General features: G+C 55.9%; 1 protein-coding gene across 4 annotated transcripts in view; it reads right to left on the bottom strand.

The window, feature by feature from the left end:
• Positions 1–8,376, bottom strand: part of TACC1 (transforming acidic coiled-coil containing protein 1) — a 36,279-nt gene extending 27,903 nt beyond the window's left edge. For 2 of the 4 annotated variants that reach the window (XR_013185627.1, XM_077191778.1), the window contains exons 1-2: positions 1,377–1,718; positions 804–916 (exon numbers count right to left, since the gene is read on the bottom strand). Coding sequence is in view for 3 of the 4 variants with exons in the window: in XM_077191778.1 (XP_077047893.1) it covers positions 804–916; positions 1,377–1,549 (286 nt within the window). In the remaining variant the exon portion in view is untranslated. Of the gene's footprint in view, positions 1–803; positions 917–1,376; positions 1,719–8,265 lie in introns of those variants that run through there. The other 2 variants (XM_077191779.1, XM_054650603.2) reach the window with 2 other exon arrangements.
• Positions 8,377–20,469: the final 12,093 nt, after the last annotated feature.

Here is a 20,469-nt window from a genome sequence, read left to right as displayed (position 1 = left end):
ACTGCCCAGCCACCCTGCCCTGCTGAGAGCACATGCGAGGGGAGCTCTCCTCCCTGCCCTGCCCTGCCCTGATAACCTCCTGTGGGCTGCTGCAGCTTCAAAGCCTCCTCCCAGCAGCACAAAAACAGAGGAAAACACCAAGATCAGCCCAGCACAAAGCCCTGAAGAGGAGGGAATGGAGACAGTGGGGCCTCACAAGGCCATGGGCTATTGGGGAGCCACACTCAGGGGAGCAGAAGAGGTGTGGGACATAGGGATAAACCTGCAAAACAGCTCAGGACCCACCAGCAAGGGAAACCCCACACAGTTAGAGCAGATCCCCTGCAATTTCTCAAAAAATGGGGTTTAGCAGCATTGAGCTCTTGCATCTTGAGGACAGCTGGCACCCAACTGCAAGGAAAAATGGCCTGTGCCATGAAATCCCTTCCACTGACCAGCCTGGGGGACACAGACCTGGCATTTTGTCACTGCTGTGCAGGAGCCAGGGGTGAGGGACACATGAGCAAGGTCCCACCAGCCAGCAGCAGCCAGGGCAGCCCCCAGGCTGCAGAGGAAGTGTCAGAGGAACATTATTTCACTGATAAAATAATTCAACAGCACCCCGGGACTCCCCCCAGCACAGCTCTTTGTGGGGCGCCCAGCCCAGCCCTGGCATTTGAACTGTCCAGGCCATCAACCACCAAAAGTGTGCCAGGCATTACTCAAAGTCAGGGAATTTTACTCCTTGACCCCACCCTGCCTTTCTGCCACCACAGCAGAGCACCAAGAGCAGGAGGTGGCACTCTTTAGAGCTGATTCTTTACCTTGGCTCCCGGCCTCAGGCTCTGGCGATCCCGGGGGCTCACGGAACTCCTTGACTGGCGAGCAGGCCGGCGTTTCTGCTTCGGGGGTCTCAAAATTATCAGTGGAGTCCGAGCTGCCGAAGGGGGAGGGAGGGAAAAGAGTGAGGAATTACTGCTTTCAAGGCTACCTCTGAAATCCTGCAGGGCGCCCACACGTCCAGCCAGGCCCCAGGCTGGCCGCGGGCATCCCCTCGCTCCTGTCCAGCGGGACATGCTGGCAAAGGGAACAGGGAGAGCAGGTGAAACATCAGCGGCAGCAGCGCCCTGCGCACCCCAGCCCTGCCGGGGGCTTCCAGCCAGCTCTGAGCACACAGCACGGGCCTCCAAGGACACGCAGCGAGCCCGGCTGCTCCGGCATCCTCCGGGGAGCGGCTCCGGGCCCCCCAGCCCCCGGCATCCTCCGGGGAGCGGCTCCCGGCCCCCCAACCCCCGGTGCGGTGCGAGATCCCCGGCAGCCAAGCAGCGAGCGGGGAGAGGATGGGGACAGGGCCGGGGAGGACGCGCAGGGAAGGGAAAGAGCCATGGGTGACTTGCCTGAAGCCAAGGGCCGAGCCCCCCGCCGGCGGGTCCTGCTCCTCCTCATCATCATCATCATCCTCCTCGCCAGCACCGTCACCCTCCTCGGGGCTGCCCCCGCCCCGCACCGCCGACCATGTCCAGCGGGCCCACTGCACCGGCGAGAGGATCTGCCAGGCGCTGAACGCCATCGGCCCCGCTCCGCGCCCGCTCCGCTCCCCGCCGGGCTCACTGCGGCCGCGCCGCCCCCATCGCGCCCCGCTCCGCTCGGGCCGCCCGCCCCCGCACCGCGCTACCGCCGGCGGGGAGCGCCCGCCCCGGGGAGGGGCCGAGCCGAACCCCCCAGCGCCTCCCGGAGCCCCCGCAGCGGGGACGGACACGGGGATGGACACAGGGATGGACGCGGGGCTCCCCCGCCCCGGGGAGGGGCTGACCCCGAACCCCCGCAACGCCTCCCGCAGCCCCCGCCGCGGGAACGGACACGGGGATGGACGCGGGGATGGACACGGGGCTCCCCCGCCCCGGGGAGGGGCCGAGCCCGAACCCCCCCAACGCCTCCTGCAGCGGGGATGGACCCAGGGATGGACGCGGGGATGGACGCGGGGCTCCCCGGTTTGCCCCCCTCTCCACCCTCCCGCTGTTTTTCCTTCCTATGCGAGCTCTCAAATCGGCCAATTTCTGCCCAAAAGTGGGGTCGGGGCACGTCGCTGTCACCCCTCGCCTGCGCTGCCTTCCCTCCCCTCCCCGCCACAGGGAGCCCCTCTGTGAGAGGGCAGGGAACGGTGAAACCCAATCCCCGGCAGTTTATCCCGCATCGATTTGGTTGCACCTGTGCTAAAAGAGATTCTTTCCACTCTGGACGTGCCCGAGAAGACCCCACACGGGTGGGGAAGTGCCGTGGGGGGTGGGCAGCGCCCAGGAATCCTCATTCCCCAAGGAATCCTCATTCCCCAAGGAATCCTCGGTCCCCCCAAGGAAAGGGGGGTCCCCCAGAGCTGAGGAGCCAAACACAGCGGGCAGGGGCAGAGGGGAGGGAAACACCTGTCCTTTCCACTTTCCAAGGAAATACCGGCCCCAACAGCCCTGGCTGATGCTATATCCTTCCGTGGCAGCAAGTTTATTTATTTATTAAGCTATTGTTGTTTAAAAATAACAGCCAGAAGTTCCCACAGAAATCAACCTTGCCGGCCTCCCTCGAGAACTTTTCCCTTTTCCCCTAACAAGGGCTCCCACTCCCAAATTCATCACCTCCCACACACTTGCTAGAGAGAGGAGGATAACATTTCTGACACCGTGCCGCAGCACCGGGAGGAATGTCCAGGGCTCTGCAGCAGATCTGACACGGGCAGTGACATTTGGCAGCTCCCCGGAGCCCTGACTGGTTTAGCCCAGTCCCAGGGATGGCCTCAGGACAGACAGACAAGTGTCCTGCTGTGAAAGCAGCCTGGCCCACTGCAGGGAACGCTGCTGGCCCTGCTGACCACACCAAGAGCTCCCATGAGCCCACGGCTTCCCTGTGAGTCACCAGGCAGCTCTGGGGGTTGGGAATGCCTGTGCACGGACAGAGAGGCCCCTGGGCCAGAGCAGACCTGTCCATCTGGTCTGGCTGCCTCTGTCTGAAGCTTCAAAGGGCTCAGTAGTCACCGTTGAGCATCTCAAATAACCTCCCTGCAGGGATCCTTTCTCCAGGCTTCCCTCTCTTGGTGTCCTTATTAGGTATATGTGTCATTCCTGCGTGCTTTCACTCTCCATCCTCTCGAAAAGAAAATCTCTCACCCCTTTCCACAACGCTTCTAAGCTTCCCCAAAGACTCCTCTGGGTGAACCAAAGCTGAGGCGCTGCCAGTTCCCACCACAGGTCAGTGGCAGGAGAGGCACGTGGGAACGAACACCTTGGGTGGCCCCTGCACCACATCGGTCCCCACATCCCCAGGGGGACAAGGGACCCTGTACACTGCCCTGCTGCTGTGGAGGGCGCAGAGCGAGAGGGGACGACGTGACTCTTACTGAAGCTTAGCCAAAAACCATGAGTCTGAAGCAAAACTATGATTCTGAAGCAAAACAATGATTCTGAAGCAAAACCGTGACTCTGAAGCAAAACCACGAGTCTGAAGCAAAAGCAGAAGCTCCACATCCTGTTGCCCATGGCTGCCGTGAGCAGAGCACAGCCCACTTCCCCGCTCTGAAGCAGCAGAGCTGATTTCTGCAGCTGAATTTTACATCAGCTCCTCAGCGTGAGCAATGCTGCAGCAACATGCTGCAGCCTGACCTCATCCTCCTCCTGCCTCTGCTTCCCCTTCCCACCTCCCTGAGCCCAAGGAGCAGCTGAGGAGCTCTGCAGGGAGCTCAGAGGGGATGAGAAAGCTGAGAGCAGCAGGAGCAGCAGCAGGGATGAGCCACCTCTGCTGCAGAGGGAAGGAGCTGTGTGTGACCTGCTGGAGGAGGGAACTGGGGCACACGAGAGCAGGAAAGCATCAGGACCTGTCCTTGTGCAGGCAGTGCACACACACTGCATCCAGCCAGGAACCCCAATCCCACCCAGCACCCCGGGAAGGAGCCAGCAGGAACAGGATCAGCAGGACTGAACCCTGCAGAGCCCTGGGGCAGGAAGACACCAGAGCAGTGCAGGGGCAGAGCCTGCTTCCACCTGCTCTTCCTGAGGAGCAATTAAGAAAATGCCTCGAGTGGCATTTTCCAGCTTGGCACCTGACCCAGCCTGGCAGCAGCACTGGCTGCAAATCACCACCAGGGAGATAACCTGACTTTGTCGGTCACACCGGAGGCTGTGCCTGCCAAACGCTGCTTGGCACGGTCAGCAAACGCAGCTCTGCAGAGCAGGGAGGATGCTGAGCTGTTTAAAAACACCTGGCAGCAGTTCCCAGGCTGGCAGAGAGGGGCAGCCCACACAGGCAGCAGCTGGACAGGCTGTCCTTGGCACTGCTGTCACTGTGCCCAGCCCTGCACACACGCAGGGCGATGTAGCCCCACATTTCTCCTCGTTCTTCTTAAGAATATTTCTGGGATTTACGTTTTTTGCACTCCAGAGAAAGAGAACACAATTTTTATAATTTGCCGTGCCTGTGTTTGTGCAAAAGTGGAATGCAATATGGAGATTGTTTAGCCAAAGTCATGGTGTGGGTGTGTGTGTCAAGACTGTCAGGTGGCAGTCACAAGATTCTGTGCACTGTGAGCAGTTGTGAGCAAGAGTGAGTGCATGGCAAATTCAGTTTAAATACAATGTACAGAGTGTAGTATAATAAAGTAATTCATTAACATTCTGATGTCCACAGAGTCAGATGCATCATTCCCTCTCCCTCACCAATGTCAGAGTCGCCTTTGATTTACAATGAGGCTCAGGGACAGGGATGTGCAGCTCACAGAAGGCTCTGAACTGCCTAAAACTCCACCCACAATTCTCACACTGCCCACGCTTTCCAGGAGGGGGACTCCAGCGGCCTCTGCTGCACAGAGGACAGGAGGAGCCCCAAGTAGTTTGGAGCTACAAGAGCCCTGTCATCACAGAAGCTGCAAAAAGAAGCAAAACCTTGCTTAGTTTTTCACGTTTATCCTTGCAGGAAGCCAGCTGCATCCAGGGATAACAGCTCTGATCCACAAGGACCTTCCCTTCACACTGGGGATGAACTTCCTGCTGGCAGTCTGGCAGCAGAGCCTCTGCCTGACCCCAAAAACACGGCAGGCACAGTTCCTGACCCCAAAAACATGGCGTGTATAATTCCTGACCCCAAAAACATGGCAGGCACAGTTCCTGACCCCAAAAACATGGCGTGTACAATTCCTGACCCCAAAAACACGGCGTGTATAATTCCTGACCCCAAAAACATGGCGTGTATAATTCCTGACCCCAAAAACATGGCGTGTATAATTCCTGACCCCAAAAATACAGCGTGTACAATTCCTGACCCCAAAAACACGGCGTGTACAATTCCTGACCCCAAAAACATGGCGTGTATAATTCCTGACCCCAAAAACACGGCAGGCACAGTTCCTGACCCCAAAAACACGGCGTGCACAATTCCTGACCCCAAAAACACGGCGTGTACAGTTCCTGACCCCAAAAACACGGCGTGTACAGTTCCTGACCCCAAAAACACGGCATGCACAGTTCCTGACCCCAAAACACAGCGTGCACAATTTCTGACCCCCAAAAACACAGCGACCTATATTCCGATCTATTCTATTGAGCAGGGATCAGCATTTCCTGCATGCAGCAGCACCTGGAGTATCCTGGGAGTTCCCCAGGTGAGGGAGCATCCCAGAGCATCCTGGAGCATCCCAGAGCATCCCGGGCATCCTGGGAATTCCCCAGGTGTGGGAGCATCCCGGAGCATCCTAGAGCATCCCAGAGGATCCCGGAGGATCCCAGAGCATAGTGGAGCATCCTGGGCATTTCCCAGGTGTGGGAGCATCCCGGAGCATCCCGGGAGTTCCCCAGGTTTGAGAGAATCCCGGAGCATCCCAGGCGTTCCCCAGGTGCAGCAGCATCCCGGAGCTTTCTGGGTGTTCTCCAGGTGTGGGAGCATCCCAGAGCATCCCAGGAGTTTCCCAGGTGTGGGAGCATCCCAGAGCATAGTGGAGCATCCTGGGCATTTCCCAGGTGTGGGAGCATCCCGGCGCAGCCCCAGGTGTGCCAGCCCCCCGGATCTTGTCCCGGGCACAGCGGCAGTCCCGGGGCTCGGGCGGGCTCTGCTCTCACTAGAGGGCTCCCCAGGATGGGTTTCCGAGCCTGCCGAGCTCTCAGGACCCGGAGCTCGGGGCTCCTTCTGCTTCTCCTGCCCTTGGCACAACCTCAGCCTGGACACCCCTGGGCACAGCCCGGAGTGAGCAGAACGACAGACACCCGATGTCCTGGCACTGGAACTGGAATTGAAGGCAGACAAAACCATCTCAGCCTCTGCCATCTGCCTGAGTGGCACAGCAAGAGCCCGGGTGGCACAGAGAGAGCCAGGATGACAGAGAGAGAGCCAGGGTGGCACAGAGGAGCCGGATGGCACTGAGGGAGCTGGGGTGGCACAGCAGGAGCCTGGGTGACACAGGAGGAGCAGGATGGCACTGAGGGAGCCAGGGTGACACAGGAGGAGCCCGGGTGGCACAGAAGGAGCCCGGGTGGCACAGAAGGAGCAGGATAGCACTGAGGGAGCCAGGGTGGCACTGCAGGAGCCCGGGTGACACAGAGAGAGCCGGGGTGGCACAGGAGAAGCAGAATGGCACTGAGGGAGCCCGGGTGACACAGAGAGAGCCGGGGTGGCACAGAGAGAGCCGGGGTGGCACCGCAGGAGCCCAAGTGGCACAGAAGGACCCCGGGTGACACAGATAGAGCCAGGGTAGCACAGCAAGAGCTCGGATGGCACAGAGTGACCCGGGGTGGCACAGAGGAGCAGGATAGCACTGAGGGAGCCCGGGTTGCACTGAGGGGGCCAGGGTGGCACTGAGGGAGCCCGGGTGGCACTGAGGGAGCCCGGGTGACACAGCAGGAGCTGGGGTGACACAGGAGGAGCAGGATGGCACTGAGGGAGCCCAGGTGGCACAGAAGGAGCCCGGGTGGCACTGCAGGAGCGCTGTCCCCCCCTGTGGCAGCACTCCCGAGCTCCAAAGCCGTGCCCAGCGTGGGACAGCGCTGCCGAGCAGCTCAGCTCCCCCAGGACCCTCCCCGGCCTGGGATGTGACAGTTCCCATCGCTGCACATTCCATCAAAGCAGCGCTACAGAAATAGAAATAAAGGACACAACTGTCACACACGAGCCTGGACAGCAGCAGCCAGCCCCGGGCTCCAGCTGCCTTTCCCCAGCAGACTGCCAGCAAATGGATAAATACAGACATTTGTGGCTGCACTGAAAAGGACCGATGGGATAATGAATGCTCTGCTATCCCTGCATTTTAAAAATGCCAAGCACAGCTTAATCTCGCTGATGCACTCGTGTGGGTGCGAGCTCATTTCAAAAGGAGCAGGCTCCAGCCCCATTTCCACACTGATGCTGGATGAACACAAGCAGCTGCCTTCATCACGCAGCTTATTGACTCCCCCTTCAGCTCCTTTGCTCCCTTTGCTAAAAATATCTGTGCTATGTGGCAGGAATGCTTTTATCAGGTGTTTGTCAGGCCCTTAGATCCCGGAGTTTACTCCAGAATCAGTCATTTGGGGAAATGCAGGCAGCACCCTAACCCATAACCTGGGCTACCAGCAGGAATGGGGACAGCAAAGAGTGAGGACAACAACCAGGACATGGGGAGGGGACCAGGAAGATGGCAAAGGGTGGGAGGAACAAAACAAAGTTTGCTCAAGGTGGAGCAAACAGGTGGGAAGGAGAAACGGCTGAGTCCAACGAGGCAGAAAGGAGCAGCTCCAGCCACGCAGGGAGCACTGTGATGGCTTTTCCACCTGAAAATACCTCAAATGTCCAGGTAGGAGGGGACTGCAGGAAATAAAGGCAGGAGCGAGCATTTACAAGGGCAGAACACGCTTGTTTTCCTTGTCTGAGCCCACTGTTTGCAAACACACAGCCTCGCAGGGTGTCCCTTAAAGAAAACACGCCTGTTCTCAGCAATGTTTTGGTTGATTCACAGATGAGATGTTTCCACTTTTCCTTTTGATCCCAGTGTCTCCCCTTCAGTTCCCAGCGCCGAGCAGCGGGTGGGGAGCAGCCCCAGCCCCCCCCAGCCTGCAGACCCCCCCCAGCTCCCACCCGGGGGTCCCGAGGCGGCCCAGCCTCCCCCTGGGCTGAGCTGACCCCAGGGCTGGGGGAAGACAGGGGCAGAGGGGAAGGAACTTTCTCCCCGCTAATTAAACATCACCGTCCGCTCGCCGCCTCCACCGCAGCGAGCACGGCCCGGGCGGGGAGGGGGGAACGGGACCCGCCCGGACCGCGAGGCGCCCCTTCCCCAGCACTCACCGCTCCCGGGGCTCCCGGGGGGCTCGAGGGGCTCGGGGGTCCCGGCTCTGGGCTGCCCCCATGGCCCGGATCGCTGCCGCCTCTCCGCCGGTCCCGGAGCGTCCCTCCCCCGGGAGAGAGAGAGGGAGGGAGAGAGGGAGAGAGGAGGGAGGGAGAGATGGAGAAAGGGAGGGAGAGATGGAGAGAGAGAGGGAGGGAGAGAGGGAGGGACGGAGGGAGGGAGGAGGGAGAGAGAAGAGAGGGAAGGAGAGACGGAAAGAGGAGGGAGAGAGAGAGGGAGGGAGGGAGAGATGGAGAGAGAGAGGGAGGGAGGGCGGGAGAGAGGAGGGAGAGAGAAGAGAGGGAGGGAGAGACGGAAAGAGGAGGGAGAGAGAGAGGGAGAGAGGAGGGAGGGACGGAAAGAGGAGGGAGAGACGGAAAGAGGGAAAGAGGAGGGAGAGAGGGAGAGAGGAGGGAGGGAGGAGAGAGGGAGAGAGGGAGAGAGGGAGAAGAGAGGGAAAGAGGAAGGAGAGAGAAGAGAGGGAGGGAGGGAAAGAGGAGGGAGAGATGGAGAGGGAGAGAGAGAGAGAGAAAGGAGGGAGGGAGGGAGAGAAGAGGGAGAGAGGGAGGCAAGGAGAGGGAGAGGGAGAGAGTGAGGGAGGGAGAGAGGGAAAGAGAAGGGAGAGATGGAGAGAGAGAGGAGGGAGGGAGAGAGAGACGGGGGAGAAAGGGAGAGAGGCAAGGAGAGAGTGAGGGACAGAGGGAGGGAGACAGGGACAGAGGCAGAGAGGAGGGAGGGATGGAGAGAGGGGGAGAAAGGGAGAGAGAGAAGGAGAGAGGAGGGAGAGAAACACGAAGAGAGTGAGAGAGGGAGGGAGAGAGTGAGAAAAGAGGGAGGGTGGGGGCTCAGCCGGGGCTGGGGGCGCTGGGTGCCGCTCGCACGGGCGGGGAGTTGCTGTTGTTTGTTTGTTTATTATCCATACTACTAAAGGAATGTTATTCCCGTTCCCATAGCTGAGCCCCTTGGCCGGGGCACCTGATCTCTGTCCAGAAGCCCTGACAAAGTGCTGGTGTCATTTCTCCCCTGAAATCTCCCAAATCCCCTTGCCGGGGAAGCCAAACAGCCAGTCCTGATGGCCAGAGCCCTCCATGGGAGGAAGGTTTAAGGTCACATTTTAAAAGCTCAGAGGTGACCCTGCTAAGGAAACCTCCTGGTCGGAGTACTTTTAATTAAAGTGCCTGAGAATGAATCCATTTCTGACAGCATTCGAGCCTTTTTGCTGTTGAGAAACTGAAAACTGGAATATTAATCTCTTTTTTTCTCCCCTGTCAGTCAAGGTGTTCTGGCCGGAGCTGCGGCGTTTCTTGGCAAGAAGAGTGTCCATGCCCTTGAAAGCTCTCACCTTTCTAAAAAAAACAAAAAACCAAACAAACAAAAAAACAAACAAAAAAACAACAACAAAAAAATAAACAAAAAAACCCAAAAAAACCCCCAAAAATAAAAAAGCAAACAAACAAAAAAAACCCCAAAACAAAAAAAAAACCCAAAAATAAAAAAAATTAAAAACACCAAAAAACCACCACAAAAAACAAAAAAAATCCAACTAAACTTTCCTTGGATGACGAAATGCCCTGCCAGGCTCAGCTGCTCTCCTGCCTATGATGGTGCCCAGCGTGCCCTCAGCCATGCCCACCCTTGGGGACCCCTCTGTGATCAGGGGGGCCCCCAAACATCCCGGCCCCCCCAGAGCCCTGAGATGCCCCCGGTCGGAGCCAGAGTTACCAGAGCTGCCGGGGAGAGCTCGGAGGCTTCTGTCGGTCACCAGGTTGGCCACCAGGGCTGAGTCAGGTGACAGCCATGTGGGACCTGGCCTGGGGCCCTGCCTGCTGCAGGAGGGCAGAAAATCCCTGGCAGGGCTGCAGGAGCAGCCTGGGCACGGCCGGCACCTGCCTGGGCCATTGGTGGCACCTGGCGCAGGCAGCTTTTATGGAAAATCCTTTCCTTGGGATTTTTCCCTCCTGAGAAGCTGAGAGGCCTCAGGAACAAAATGTAACCAATGGTTATCTGCTGCTGTGGAATGCAACAGGTGCATCTGGGATTGGGCTCATGTGGATGTTTCTAATGAATGGCCAATCACAGCCCAGCTGGCTCGGACAGAGAGCTGAGCCACAAACCTTTGTTATCATTCTTTCCTATTCTATTCTTAGCCAGCCTTCTGATGAAATCCTTTCTTCTATTCTTTTAGTATAGTTTTAATGGAATATATATCATAAAATAATAAATCAAGCCTTCTGAAACATGGAGTCAGATCCTCGTCTCTTCCCTCATCTGAAAACCCCTGTGAGCACTGTCACAGGCACCTGCACCACTGGTGCCACTGAAATAGAGATTTTTGGCATTCACTTGAGTTAGCAATGTGAATTAAGCATTTAAATTTTACCTTGTAGAATTACGTGTTGAATTTTAACCTTTTTACTTAAGAAACCTCTGCCGTGGTGCAAAGTGTCACAGACATCTTTTATGGAAAATCCTTTCCTTAGCATTTTTCCCTCCTGAGAAGCTGAGAGGCCTCAGGAACGAAATGTAAGCAATGGTTATCTGCTGCTGTGGAATGCAACAGGTGCATCTGGGATTGGGCTCATGTGGTTGTTTCTAATTAATGGCCAATCACAGCCCAGCTGGCTCGGACAGAGAGCTGAGCCACAAACCTTTGTTATCATTCTTTGCTATTCTACTCTTAGCCAGACTTCTGATGAAACCTTTTCTTCTATACTTTTAGTATAGTTTTAATGGAATATATATATGATAAAATAATAAATCAGCCTTCTGAAACATGGAGTCAGATCCTCATCTCTTCCCTCATCCTCAAACCCCTGTGAACACCCTCACAGGCACCTGCACCACTGGTGCCACTGAAATAGAGATTTTTGGAGTTCACTTGAGTTAGCAATGTGAATTAAGCATTTAAATTTTAGCTTGTAGAATTATGTGTTGAATTTTAACCTTTTTACTTAAGAAACCTCTGCCGTGGTGCAAAGTGTCACAGACATCTTTTATGGAAAATCCTTTCCTTAGGATTTTTCCCTCCTGAGAAGCTGAGAGGCCTCAGGAACAAAATGTAACCAATGGTTATCTGCTGCTGTGGGATGCAACAGGTGCATCTGGGATTGGCCTCATGTGGTTGTTTCTAATGAACGGCCAATCACAGCCCAGCTGGCTCGGACAGAGAGCTGAGCCACAAACCTTTGTTATTCTTTCCTATTCTATTCTTAGCCAGCCTTCTGATGAGAACCTTTTCTTCTATTCTTTTACTATAGTTTTAATGTAATACATATGATAAAATAATAAATCAGCTTTCTGAAACATGGAGTCAGATCCTCGTCTCTTCCCCCATCCTCAAACCCCTGTGAACCATCACAGGCACCTGCACCACTGGTGCCACTGAAATAGAGATTTTTGGCATTCACTTGAGTTAGCAATGTGAATTAAGCATTTAAATTTTACCTTGTAGAATTATGTGTTGAATTTTAACCTTTTTACTTAAGAAACCTCTGCCGTGGTGCAAAGTGTCACAGACATCTTTTATGGAAAATCCTTTCCTTAGCATTTTTCCCTCCTGAGAAGCTGAGAGGCCTCAGGAACAAAATGTAAGCAATGGTTATCTGCTGCTGTGGAATGCAACAGGTGCATCTGGGATTGGGCTCATGTGGTTGTTTCTAATTAATGGCCAATCACAGCCCAGCTGGCTCGGACAGAGAGCTGAGCCACAAACCTTTGTTATCATTCTTTCCTTTTCTATTCTTAGCCAGCCTTCTGATGAAATCCTTTCTTCTATTCTTTTAGTATAGTTTTAATGGAATATATATCATAAAATAATAAATGAAGCCTTCTGAAACATGGAGTCAGATCCTCATCTCTTCCCTCATCCTCAAACCCCTGTGAACACCCTCACAGGCACCTGCACCACTGGTGCCACTGAAATAGAGATTTTTGGAGTTCACTTGAGTTAGCAATGTGAATTAAGCATTTAAATTTTACCTTGTAGAATTATATTATATTATGTGTTGAATTTTAACCTTTTTACTTAAGAAACCTCTGCCGTGGTACAAAGGGCAGAGGAAAATGCAAATTTCTGAGGTTTCTTGCGTAAAGAACAAAACCTCTTTAAATTTTCAAAGTGAGCAGTTGTCTCTCACACCTGGGAGTGGACGTTCAGTCCCTGCACAGCATCCTCCTGTGGGGCCAGGCTCTGGCACGGGCACAATTCCCAGGGCTTGGCCCTTCCATTCCTGTGCCTTTGGTTTCAGAGGAATTTCCTCCAGCCCTTTCTGAGCGCTGCATTTGGAAATGCTGCCCTGCCCAACTGGGCCAGGCTGGGACACACACACACATCTGCATCTGTTGGACAGAGCTGCCAGGACCTGCCTGCACTCCAGGCTGGGATGCTGCATCCAGAAACGAATCCCAGAAATGAAGAAATGCTTCCAGGAGGCTTTGCTGAGCTGAGGACCGCTCCCCTCGGCGGCAGGAATTCAGCTTTTCCTGTAAAAGTGCAGCCTGTGGGAGCAGGGATCTAAACTGGAGGGGTGAATCTGACCAGGAGCCAAGGCTCCAGCACACACACACATTAAAAACCAGAATTTAAAAATGCTCACGGGTGCCAAACAAGCCGGGGACAGGCAGTGGGGACATGTGATACGGCGGCTCCAGGCTCGGCAATTTCGGCCTCAGTCCCCACCCTCCTTGGCAGGGTCCCACCCTGAGAGGAATAAACACTCTGGGATTGCTGGGAAACTGCTGCCGTTCCGGGCAGACCCTGGAGGGGAACTCAGGAGGGGAAAGGCACCGAAATTAAGCGACATTTATGTAGCAAACCAGCAGAGGAAACCAGTTTCCAAATCCAAAATCCCTGAGGGCACACAGTGCTGTTCTTCCCCACGCTCCCCAGAGTTCCCCCAACCTGACAAACTAGCAGGAAAAATCCTGCTGAAGCTTTTCCCAGCCCCTCGGGACAGCAGGAAGGATCAGAGGCACCACCTGTGAGCCACAGCCTCGGCCTTGGGGCAGCTCAGAGCCCCCAGGAGTCCCAGAGCAGCCCCCAGCCCCAGCTGGGGGTGAGCAAAGCAGGAGAGGCTTTGTTTCCCACCTGGCCCAAGTGTCACAGGACCCTAAACAGCCTCAGCCCCCTGCCCAGAGCTGCCCACAGGGCTGGTGCCAGTCACACCGAGCAGCCAGATGTGCCCCAGCTGTGGGGTCCCACCCTTTGGCAGCAGAACTCGGCTCAGGTGGGGCTCCTGCACCACGAGGAGCACTGGAGCTGGCCAGGGGCAGCTGGTAATGATTATCCTCGTGCTAATTCCATGGAAATTTCCATGTGCCTGGGAAAGAGGCAGGCAAGCCCTTCTGCTGCCCGGGGCAGAGGTGTGCAGAGGTTTCCAGGGTCTGGGACTGAGAGCCTGGTGTGTCACATGGATGGTGTTTAAATGCCACCTCGGAGCCTTCCATGTGAGTGCCACCAGCTCCAAACCTGCCCAGAGCTGGCAGCACCAGGCTCTGAGGGGCACCTGGGCACACCTGGGCACCTGAGCTGTGCCTGGCAGAGCAGCAGCACAGCACCTGGGGGCTGGAGAGCTGTGCCTGAGCCCTCTCCCCCTGTCACCAGGATATTTTCTGAAAAATCCCTTTTGCCAAGATTTTTTCCTCCTGAGAAGCTGAGAGGCCTCAGGAACAAACTGTAACCAATGGTTATCTGCTGCTGTGGAATGCAACAGGTGCATCTGGGATTGGTCTCATGTGGTTGTTTCTAATTAACGGCCAATCACAGCCCAGCTGGTTTGGACTGTCTGGTCAGTCACAAGATTTTATTATCATTCCATTCTTTCCTTTCCTTACTAACCTTCTGATGGAATCCCTTTTCTATTCTTTTAGTATAGTTTTAATATATCATTTACTTTTAATATAATATATATATCATAAAATGATATAATATATATCACAAAATAATAAATCAACCTTCTGACACATAGAGCCAAGGTTCTCATCTCTTCCCTTGTCCTGGGACCCCTGTGAACAGCACCACACTCCCCTTCTCCCCTTGCTTTGCCTCGGAGCTCTCCCGTGCTGGCATCTCCTGTTCCTGAGGGTCCCAGGGGAGGGCAGGCAGCGTGAGCTGCTCAGTCACAAGATTTTATTATGATTCCATTATTTCCTTTCCTTGCTAACCTCCTGATTAAACCCTTTCTCTATTCTTTTATAGTTAGTATAGTTTTCATATTCATTTAATACATATAATTAATATATCATTATATATTAGTATCGTTTTAATATATAATATTCTTTTAATATGATATATAGATCATAAAATAATAAATCAGCCTTCTGACACACAGAGCCAAGATTCTCATCTCTTCCCTCGTCCTGGGACCCCTGTGAACAGCACCACGATGGGTCCCCCTCTCCCCTCCATGGGCTCGGGGCTCTGGGGGCATCTCCCGAGGGTGCCGAGGGAGGGCAGGCGGTGCGAGCAGCGAGTGCCAGCGCACATCGCACACATGGCACACATCGCACGCATCATCCCGTCCCGGCTGGCTCCGGCAGCGCCTCCTTAGCAACCCAAACAGAGCCACAACAGGGGCTGGCGGCAGATCACACCCCGGCCGGCTCCGGAGGCTCTGGAGGAGAGCCCGGCACGGCCACACGGCCCCGGGAAAGCTCCGTGGCATCAGCTCTGTGCGGGGCAGAGCCGCAGGAGCTTTGTGCCCAAAGGTGTCCTCCAGGCTTTGCCGTGGCACGGGACAACTCTGCGCTTCTGTCCCTGCTCTCCTCCTCCCTCCAGCCTCTGGGTGAGCCTCCCAGCCCTCAGCTCCCTCCTCCTTCCTACCTTTGCAGCTGCAGGCTTGTCCCAAGCTCTGGCACTCCCTGCTACCTGTCCGGGGCTCCTCGGACAGCCGCTCCCATGGCAGCTGCCTGGGAAGGGGCAGGGAGGAAGGAAGGGGATGGACGGGCTGGGGAGGGCCGGGCCGAGGGTGTCTCTGCTCCCTGTAGCCGGGGGGGAAGGAAGGAAGGAGGATGTTTTGGAATATTTGGGCAGAGCGAGGGGAGCGGGGGCGCGCACGGCGCTGGGGGAGCCGCGCACCGGGAGCCGCTGTCCCGGTACCGGGGGAACGCCTGGAGCTCTCATGCCGGCTCCTGCGGGGGCCCCAGTCAGTGGTGTCATGGCGTAAAAATGCGCTCCAGGCTGGAATTTGGCAGCCGAGCCCCTGACGGGGTGGGAACCTCTGCGCTTACAGAGGGAGCGGGAGCTGGGGCTGCGGGGAGAGGTGATGGGAGCTGCAGGGAGAGGTGATGGGAGCTGTTCTGAGCTGGGGATGCAGGGAGAGGTGATGGGAACTGCAGGGAGAGGTGATGGGAACTGTTCTGAGCTGAGGTGCAGGGAGAGGTGATGGGAACTGTTCTAAGCTGGGGTGCAGGGAGAGGTGATGGGAACTGTTCTGAGCTGAGGTGCAGGGAGAGGTGATGGGAACTGTTCTAAGCTGGAGTGCAGGGAGAGGTGATGGGAACTGTTCTAAGCTGGAGTGCAGGGAGAGGTGATGGGGAACTGTGCTGAGCTGAGGTGCAGGGAGAGGTGATGGAAGCTGTTCTGAGGATGTGCGAGGATGGGAAAGGAGGTCTGGGGGCAGTGGATGTGCCCGTGGATTGAAGCCCAGGGCTGTCACTTTGTCCTGCGGGACACGGCAGGGACAGACGGAGCCACGGAGCCGCCCAGGGCAGCGGGGCAGCGCCCAGAGCACAGGGGAACAGCCCTGGGGAGCCGCTCTTTCATGCTGACTCCTCCTCCTCATGATCACAGCAAGCCAAAACCACCTGGAACAAGAACCCATCGCCCACAAACGAACCTTTGCCACAACAGCGATCCTAGCTCAACTATTCACCCTTCCAGCCCTCTCGGCCTCAGAACTAACGCTCTTCTACATCGCATTCGAAGCTGCCCTCATCCCCGGAGGTTTGTCTGGGGACACATTTTGGAGCAGAGGAGCTGTGAGGGTGCCAAGGTTTGTTCTGGAGCCCACCCCAGCGAGGGGCTCTGAGGTCTTGCTCTGCTGAGCATCTCGTCCCCATTCAGCTCCTGCTCCCCCTTTGGGGTAGGCGCCCCCCGCCCCCTTTTCCCGGAGCCTTTAGGCATCACCCCCCGGTTTTCCTAAGCCCAAACTTGGGCCTGGTCCCCGAGCATCGCTCCGGGCAGGGCTCAGGCCGTTCCTTTGAATTCCCAGGAATGGGAATTGCCTGGCAGGGTCCGTGCCAGGGCTGCCAGCCTGGTGGGAGCTGGCAGCGACCCCCGGCCCCTCCCGACCCCCGGCCGCTCCTGCAGAGGGAGCGCAAGGAGCGGGAATGAGCCACGGGCTCCGCGCAGCCATTTCGTCCTCGGGCAGCGTCAGCGGGGGCGTTGCTCCGCGAAGAGAAGAGAAAATTCCGCTCACAAACTTCCCTCGCAAACCAATTGTGCCGTCAGTTCCCGCAGTGCCCTGCCCGGAATTCCCTTCCCAAACCCCCCAGGACCGGCATCCGTGCAGGGACATGAACCTGCCCTCTTCACTCGCAAAATGCAGAGCAGCGAGGGGAAACGACCCTGCTGCACCTTCCATGGACAAGCAGGGTGGGGAGTGGCAGCCCTGGAGCCCCCATTTCTTCTGCCTTTCCGGGCTGTTCCATCTGCTCACCCTTCCCATCCATCTCTTTCTCTCTTTCTCTCTCTCTGATGCCTCCTTGCTGGGGTGGTTGCTGTGTCCCAGCACCCACAGGCTTGGCTCTGCGTGCTGCCAGCCCCATGGCCAGCCATGCCAACCCCCCAGAGCCCGTGTTCTGCCCAGGGTTTGGGGCAGGAGGGCGTTCCCAGCGGCTGCAGTGGCACTTGCCTGCTCGTCTCACCGCCGGCCCCAGTCTAGCTTCAGCTCCCATCTCCCAAGTGGCTCTTTCTCTCCAGCTGGAACTTCCTGTTGGCTCTCATTTCCATTCTTTACCTCTTCAGCAGTGCAGAAAATTGGCACTTAATGTGCCCTGTGAGGCTGTGTGGTAGCAGCTTAATTGACCCTGGTTGCATCCCCCTGCCCACAGCGAGCTCAGCCTTGGGCCACGTTCATTTCCCACCTCCTCCTTTGTTTTCCTGCCCTTCCCAAGGTGCTGCTGGTGTTTGGCTCCAGGTGAGGCTCTTCATTTCCCACCCCCTCCTTTGTTTTCCTGCCCTTTCCAGGCTGCTGCTGGTGTTTGGCTCCAGGTGAGGCTCTTCATTTCCCACCCCCTCCTTTGTTTTCCTGCCCTTCCCAGGCTGCTGCTGGTGTTTGGCTCCAGGTGAGGCTCGTAGAGGAGCCCAGGTGCCCAGAGAGCTGCAGGAATCCCTCCTGGCTTCCCACCCAGGGAAATCTGCCTTCCTGCAGCTCTCCATCCTCTCCTCCTCCCTCATCCTCGTGCCTCCCCCAGCTGGTCAGCAGGTTGCTCCGAGCCCTGCACATCCCAACATCCCACCTTTGGGATGTGGCAGGGCCGTGCTGCAGCTCTGGGAGCTTCTCCAGGCACTGCAAACCAGTCAGAAACCTGAGCTGCTGCTTGCAGCCCTGACCTTGCCAGTTGTTTTCCAAGAGCTGGGTGGGTGAAGGGATTGCAGAGCGTGTCAGCCCAAGCCAGAGCAGTGGGGACCAAGTGGCACACTGACCAAAAAAGCTGATGATAAAAGCAGACCTGTAGCAATCACCCAGATGTGGCCTCAGCTCAGCTCCAGTTCCCTTATTGCATCCTTTGGGACAGAGACTGCTGCAGGAAGACCTGAAATAATTGGTATTCAGAGCATCATAAAACTCCACGTGAGGCTGACACTCCAGGCAGGACTGCATTATGGCAGATGTCTAGCAGGGGAATAAGACTTTCCAGGTGAATGAAGGAAATGCACGCAGCCATTGTTTTGGGCTGTTCCTGAGCGCTGCTGAGGAGAAGGGGCTGCTCACTGTGCTCACTGTGCTCACTGTGCTCTGTCATGGGAGAGTGGAGCGCTGCCACCAAGGCTGTGCCCAGCTGCTGCTCTGGCACTCAGCCAGCAGCAGCCTCCTCACCCCCGGGGCTCTGGGGGACAGCAGGGCCACACCAGCAGCAGCAGCAGCTCCTGCAGATGTCCCTGCAGGCCCCTGTGGAGTTCCCTGGGCTTGGGTGCAGGTTCCCAGGGCAGGGCTAAGGCAGCACCTCCAGGGCTGCGTGCCTGGGACGCTCTGTTAACCAGGAGGGTTTCCTCTGACTGAATATCTCACCACTCAATTTGTGTTGGACCATGGAGTCCTTCCAACACTTGCAATACAATGAGTTAGTATCTGCTGCTCTGGTTTTGCATCCTGGCCAGCTGGGAGCACGCTGGGACCAGGCTCCAGCACAAAGAACAATGGGAAGGCTCAGCAAGGGGCTCCAGAGGCAAGACCCAGCCTCGGTGACAGCACTGGGGCTGCTCCCAGCCCTCTGATTGTGCACCAGGAGAGCATCACAGCCTCCAGAGCCTCCTTTTAACTCTGCAGCTCGTCCCCTCACTGGCCCTTCCTGCTCTTTCAGGCTCTGGGCTCTGTGTGCCAAATGGGATGCTGGGGAAGGCGCTGCTGCCTGGATGGGCTCCAGCTGCAATGCAACGAATCCATTTTTATAGCTGGGAGCAGGTGTCTCGTGCGTGGCCAGCAGCTCTTCTAAAGATCACTCTTTTCATTTGGCCACAAGCACTGGAGGGGTGCAGAGGCACTGGGCAGCACTCAGTGCCCTCCAGCTCCAGAAATGCCCCGTGGGGCCAGGGTTCTGCTGCATGAGAGCAGGAAGGGCTCTGGGTGACTGTTGGCATCCCTGGCCAGGGTCTCAGGACCTGCACCTCACTCCTGGGCTTCAGAGCCACAGTGTCCCCCTGATTTTTTAAGATTTTCTAAGCCTTCTGATGTTTACATTCTTGTAGACAGATGTTTACATTCTTATTTACAGAAAGTGTGTGAGAACTTTCTCACCCGCTTTCTGTAAATAACTCATTGGTTTGCATTCTTTTATGGGGGAAGATAAATTTGATGGACTGTTGGTTTGTCCAGTGTCATTGGAGAGGTGGCACTGTCACCCTCCAATCCACTGTCACTTTTGGACATCTATAAATGTTGGAATCAGGAAATGAATTTCCCTTCTTCTTACCTTGCAGTTCCAGTGTCCAGGTTGTTTTATTTCATGTCCTATAGCGACACCCATGTTGTCCTGAGTTTTTAAGATTTTCTAAGCCTTCTGATGTTCACATTCTTGTAACGAATTTTGGCACACACTTTCTGTAAATAACTCATTGTTTTGCATTCTTTTATGGGGGAAGAGAAATTTGATGTGCTCTTGGTTTGTCCAGTGTCATTGGAGAGGTGGCACTGTCACCCTCCAATCCACTGCCACTTTTGGAAATCTATAAATGTTGGAGTCAGAAATTTAAAAATTCTCATTTAACCTTGAAAGAGCAGCATGTCCACGTTGTGTTATTTCATGTCCTATAGTGACAACAGTGACCAGTCCTGGGGCTGTGCAGCGCCCCCAGGGCTTCATGGGCTGCCCTGTGTGTGCCTAAAATGAAGAACACAGCCTTGAGGACATGGAGAAATTCCTTTTTTGCTTGTACTTTCCCCCATTTCCTGTGCCTGGCAACCTGTGGGGAGGAAAAGAAAAGGATCCACTGTTGGAGCAGGAGATAGGAAAGGCCAAAGGGTTTGTTTTCCATCCCCAGACCTCAGCAATGCAGCAAGTGGAGCTCAGTCAAGAAACCCCATCCAAACCCACAGCTCTTGAAGCTGCTCTGGGCAAACAAAACCTCAAAGGGCCCTCTGTCCTTGCCCGTCCCATTCCCGCTCTGGAAGGAGAAATCACCCAGGGCTGCAGCACTGGGGACCCTCAGCTGAGCCACAGCAGGGCTGGGGCACAGCCCCATCCCAAAGCAGCCCCTGGAGGAGCTGCAGCCACACACCCTGAAGGGAGCAGGTCCTGGGCGGCTCAGAGACCCCAGGAAAGAGCCCCCAGCCCAGGAGCTTCACTGCAGCAGCTCCCAACGAGCCTGGACTCATTGGCCCTGCTGAGACAAAGAGCCATTGCTGAATTCAGCTGCCCTGGGTATTTTTTTCCCTCTTCGATGAATCACCTGCTAAAAATATTATAAATGGAGTCGCTGGCCAGACCTTTCACTTCTCTGGAAG

Source organism: Agelaius phoeniceus, chromosome 30, assembly GCF_051311805.1.
Source record: "Agelaius phoeniceus isolate bAgePho1 chromosome 30, bAgePho1.hap1, whole genome shotgun sequence".
Taxonomy (NCBI): Eukaryota; Metazoa; Chordata; class Aves; order Passeriformes; family Icteridae; genus Agelaius; species Agelaius phoeniceus.
Note: the sequence above shows the minus strand (reverse complement) of the source record. Positions and strands in the feature narration are given on the sequence as shown.